Raw genomic sequence first — 5,609 nt, 5'->3', positions numbered from 1 at the left:
AGCCTTCTCCGACAAAATAATTTGTCACCAGGAGATCGGCTTATCAAGAAGCCAATTATCAATAGTTGGATAAGGCCTGCAAGGCAGAATCATCTTGTCAAATTGAATATCCGCTTCAATCATAACAAAGAATAAATAGCACTAGTTTCTGTTATTATTCAAGTTATTATTATTGGTATTATGAGAAGTGTTACTGAGAGTATTGTACTGAGTCTCAATAATCGGATAGATCACTGAACAATTTTATCAAGATCCATAAAAGATTTAATTCTGATAATCTGTGCGTGATGCTCTTTTCTAACGAGGACTCTGCCCTGCGAGGTCCACATATACTTATATTCAAGAGGCTTAGCTTTAAGCTTGGCTTGCATAAACAGTCTTTTGTTGAAAGCTGTTAGATTCTCGTTGAAATAAATTCTTTTCTCAGATTTATTCCCCACCACCTTGTTTGTCAATTTCGCAGCACGACCCCTGGTAAGCCAATCAGAGCGAACTAGTTTCGAGACGAACTGAACAATCGAAACTGGAGATTTTTCGCCGTGAGTGTCAGTAGGTTTGCGTATTGGTAGCCTGTGGACCCCACTAACATCACTCATTTGGAAATTAACATCAATCTTTTCAGCTATTACTTGCAAATCTTCGATTGGAGGCCTGCTAGACGTTTCAAGGCAATGAATTTCCAAATTGTTTCTCTTAACATACTCAACATCATTATTTATTTGCATATTGAGATTGTCAATGACGTTATCTTTTGAGGCAAGCTGTTTTTTCAACTCAGAAATATCACATGTTAGTTTTTTGTTTTCATCACGTAACCCTTTGATTTCTTTGAGCAACTCATCGTACTTAACAGATAATAATTCCTGGCTTGTTTGAACAGTATTAACAACAGTCTCGAAATTTGCCACTTTGGTGTTGAGAGATTCAAGGAGTGTAGTAGTTTTCTGTATATCGAAACCAGTAATATCTTCGTTACCTGGTAATGTGGTCGATTTCTTTGAATTTTTGCAGAAATGAGTGCACCGCCACTTTTTCCTATCGTCCTCGGACATCCTGCGATATGTTGTTTCCTTCAGGCTACATCCAAAATGAAATTTATTTTCACAGCCGAAACACGAAACAAAATCACCTGATGCTGGTAATGCACTTTCACAATAATAACACTGCGCCATGACCGAATTTTCAAATTATACTGTGTTTAAATGAAAAGAAAACAGAGTTCTGGTTAGGATAGCTAAAATCATATAAAATTTATTACGAAAGAAGAAATTATCATAACATTCATACAGAAATGTTCTATCTAATCACAGTGAATTGAGATTAATTCCCAGAGGAATGCAGAAATTTCCCTCACAAACGCCCAGTTGCACAAAAGCCGGTTAAATTTCAATCCTGATTAACTTCACGTGAACAAAATCAGAGAAGACCATTCTAAAAAGATGGATCTACTGGAATTAATCAAGATTGAAAATAACCCGGCTTTTTTGCAACCGGCACTAAGTACCTGATTGAATGATTACAAAAGTTCAACAGCTGAGTCATAATTTTGTCACAGTCCTACACACATGAACTCGCTCACTCACTTCCATCACCAACAGACGAATTATAATCAGATGTTTTTCCAAGGATGAATGATAATTATCCTTTCAATGTCCTCCAGCGTGTTTTTCCAGGGATGAGACCTAGTGCAATCGATTCTTTATATTATAAACCTACTATGTTCTGGATTACGTGAGAATCGTTAGAGCCGTTTTCGAGATCCGGTGAAATACAAACATATGAACATCTAAACATCCAAACATCCAAACATCCAAACATCCAAACATCTAAACATCTAAACATCTAAACATCTAAACATCTAAACATCTGAACATCTAAACATCTGTAAATATAAACTTATAAACAGAGGTTGCTCGTTTAAGAGTATAGGATTTGCATTACGTTTATGTAACCAATTTAACTCAGGTTCTTTTGATGATCAGTGGCTAGGTCACAATTGTATTTCAGAAACTTTCCTTAGCAGCTCGAAGCAAGTTTTTTCCAAAAAGAAAAGGCGAGTGGTACAAATTGAAAATAGGAAACGAATGCTAACTTGAAAGACAGTCATTCAGACAAAGAAAGAGTTAACTGGAGTTGCTTACAACTAGTACAGGCAAGTCGTAGCTGAGGAGTCGAAACTCAAATACATAGAAACTAAGGTGGAAGTCTGTTGGTCGCTGGATGGGTGGAAGGGGAATAGGAAACAAGAAGAGACTCAATTAAAGCTTTCCTGAAAATGTAAAGGGACGTCGAACTGGAAATAAACAAGGAGAAAGTGCGTTTGAGAACGTGCTTGAAATTGAAATTGGCATCTGACATCGTATTCACTCTCTCTCTCACATGGACTCTATGTCTCTCTCAAACACATGCAGACTCTCTCACTTTATCTCCCCCACACACGCAGACACATAGTCACACACTCTCACTCTTCATCATTAGTTCTCTCAATCACAATCTCTCTCTTACTATCTCATTCCCTCTCTCCTACTCTCTAATTAAAATCGCTCTCTTCCAAAGCTATCATAGTCTCAAAGCTCGTAGCACACTGGAGACGCGCCGCGCCTCGCCGCGCCGCCTTGTCAGTTGAAGCACGGAGCACACTGGGAGCGCGCCGCGCCACGCCGCTTACCGGACATGACTCTCCACCCGACCACTGCCTTCATTTGGGTTAGTCTAGTTCCTTATGAACTAAAATAAATCTTGTTTTACAATACAAATCGTAGATTAAAGAAGTACAGTAGATAAGTCATTTATACAATATGACGAGGAAAACATAAAAAAAACTCTAAAAGAAATTGGTAGCCACCATCTATAAAATATTTTCCAACTTTAAATTGATTTGTATTTGTTTTTATTCCATTCGGGATAGTGTTCTTGAAATAAAAATAATAAACTCACTAGTTTGGAACAAGTGTTTTCCACATGAGGTTCAATAAAATCAGGATATCTTCCTCTTTCATCTCCTTTATTCACTTTATATCACACTTTTTTGAAACGAACAAAAATAAAAATATTAAGTACACTCCTCATTAGGCTAGGCCTGCGTCGAGGAATTGTTCGTCTTGTACTAATTGGAAAAAAAACAAAAAACATTTTCTTTTATTAAATATACAATTCAGACTCAGAACTGTCCTAATTACTCCCTCTTCTGATACTGGTGTGAAAAAAAGGGGTTACAATTTCGTGAATATACTCATTTATCTTAATTCAAGTTATTTAGATGCCTATTTGTTATTCCAAGTATTTAACAACATAATGACAGATAATAATACCTTTGCTAATCGCAGCTTTGTTTATATGCCATATCTCGAGACACAGTGATTGTAAAATGGATTGAGATTATGTAGATAATATTATCAATATCAACAATATAGTACATCTTAATATATCATGATAGTACATCATAGTATCAACATCAAATTAACTCTGAGAGTATCATGAGAATCAAGAAAGAAAATAAAGGGTTAAATAGCGTTATATACAATCGAGAAAAAAGCTTGCTCATTTTCAAGTACTCGCGAGGCATTATATTAATTCGAGAGCGCTGAATCCGAATCTGAAATCACAATATCTTTATCTTCATTTTTACGCGATTTGGGTTTTGGTGATAGGCAAAAGTCGGACGGTCAGCTGGAAAAACTCCGCTCTGTATTCTCCAAAAAGTACCGGCAGCAGAATAATTCCACGGCTACGCGGCGTGGCAAGGCGCGGCGCCCGTCCAGTGTGCTTATTCTAACTTATTTACATGCTAAGTATTCAACCGGAATAATTCCACGGCGCCCCCGGCTGCGCGGCGCGGCGCGTCTCCATTGTGCTCCGTGCTTTACTCTTGAAAATTTGCTCTTACTAACTAGGCTGTTCCAGGAAGGCCCCACTTCTATCGAATCTAGTACCCGTGAACGAACACTGATAGGATAATTGGTGATGATATTGGAAGTGAATACTTCATTAGTCGACTTGTTTACTATTTTCATGTTTCCCAACTACACTAATTTATATTGCATTGGACATTGTATGGAATAGATTACTAGTCAGCGTAGCCTGAATACAGCAAGAACATTTCAATTGGTGGATGACTATGTTAAGTAGTCAATTCAATTTAGTACTCAGTATTCAGTACTCAATTATCAATTCGCTTACTTTGACGAGCTGGACTCGCTGTGTTTTATTTTGGGCTGAGGATACTTTGACGAGCGCAATTCGTCATAGTACTGTGATGCGTTTACTTTGCCGTTTCACACTCCCTGTGTATTTCTGAATGGGGTCGCCGAGTATCGCCAGCCCTTAAAACCATAATAACCAAGAAATTGGGACGAATTGGGCTATTTCGTCGAACTGGGACGACGACAGACTAGGTCGCTTCACGCACATGACAAGCTTGGTTTACTCGTGGAAATCCACAGTCCATATGTTTGCCTTTCACTGTTCCACTTTTGTAGCGTCCGTAAAAGCTGACCATTTTTTTGGTGAATGGCGGCTTTCAGGGTAGACGGAACTCCGGCGACCCTCCCCAAGAATGTGCTGCTACCTCCTGGAGAGTATCAACACTTATACTGCATTCAGAAGGGTCGCCGGAGTTCCGTCTGCCCTGAAAGCCGCCATTCACCAAAAAAATGGTCAGCTTTTACAGACGCTACAAAAGTGGAACAGTGAAAGGCAAACTGGGTCTATTCCTACTTTACATCTATTATTTTTTGGCAGCACTGAACCTGTATTCATCTTAGTTTGTAGTAACATTAAAAAGGCTAAAAAGTAAATGGGCCTATTAAAAGTGTTCTATAGGAGTTATCATTAGTTTTAGTAATATTCTTAAATTGAGGAATTCTATCATATTCAGGGAATCAATAAATTTATGAAAACATAATGTTAATATCACCTTTTCTTGAATCCCCTTCCAGTATCTAACTGTATTGGAAACAAAACAATGATATTTATAGGCTCAGATCAGAGAAGGTGGTCAATTTGGGTTATCTATTTTATAGGTTAGTAATTCTAATATTATTGACTCTCCAGGAGGTAGCAGCACATTCTTAGGAACACAAAACCACTCTACTTTATTTGCTGTGTTCTAGGGGTTTCAAGCGCTCCATGTTTCTACATCTCTCTGAAGGTACGTTTTCCTTTATGTGTGTATTTCCGCAGTCGACGACGGCAAGCATTATTGACATTCAAATTGTCCAATTTTCAAGTGTGCTAAAACAGCTGATCAAACAACTTTTTATTATTTGTCTTTATTATTAAAGAATTGAACATTACTTATAATATCAACAAAATATTGCCATTTGAAGCTTGGTTTTCCTTTGTACGAAAATGCCGTCCGCGACCACGACAGGAAGAGAATCTCAGATTGGGTAGATTTCAATTTGTCTACATAACCTGAAAGATTATGTTCAATTATGTTCTATTGGGGCAGGTTGGTCTTATACTTTTTTATACTTTTAAATGGCAATTTATTGATATTATTAGAAATGTTTATTTCTTTATTAATTAAGACAAATATGAAAAGTTATTTGATCAGCTGTTTCAGCACACTTGAAAATTGGACAATATGAATGTCAACATTGCTTGCC

The 5,609-nt window shown here is 37.4% G+C and overlaps 1 protein-coding gene across 1 annotated transcript; it reads right to left on the bottom strand.

Moving 5' to 3' along the window:
• Positions 1-230: 230 nt before the first annotated feature.
• On the bottom strand, positions 231-1,052 carry LOC111057055. Its single transcript, XM_022344481.2, has one exon. It carries the CDS (start codon positions 1,050-1,052, stop codon positions 231-233), a length of 822 nt encoding a protein of 273 aa, XP_022200173.2.
• Positions 1,053-5,609: the final 4,557 nt, after the last annotated feature.

Source organism: Nilaparvata lugens, chromosome 6 (assembly GCF_014356525.2).
Source record: "Nilaparvata lugens isolate BPH chromosome 6, ASM1435652v1, whole genome shotgun sequence".
In the NCBI taxonomy this organism is placed as follows: Eukaryota; Metazoa; Arthropoda; class Insecta; order Hemiptera; family Delphacidae; genus Nilaparvata; species Nilaparvata lugens.
This window is presented reverse-complemented; position numbering and strand designations above follow the sequence as displayed.

Coding starts and splice junctions, on each gene's coding strand:
- LOC111057055 (XM_022344481.2), bottom strand. CDS start 1,052: ATGTCCGAGGACGATAGGAAAAAGTGGCGGTGCACTCATTTCTGCAAA.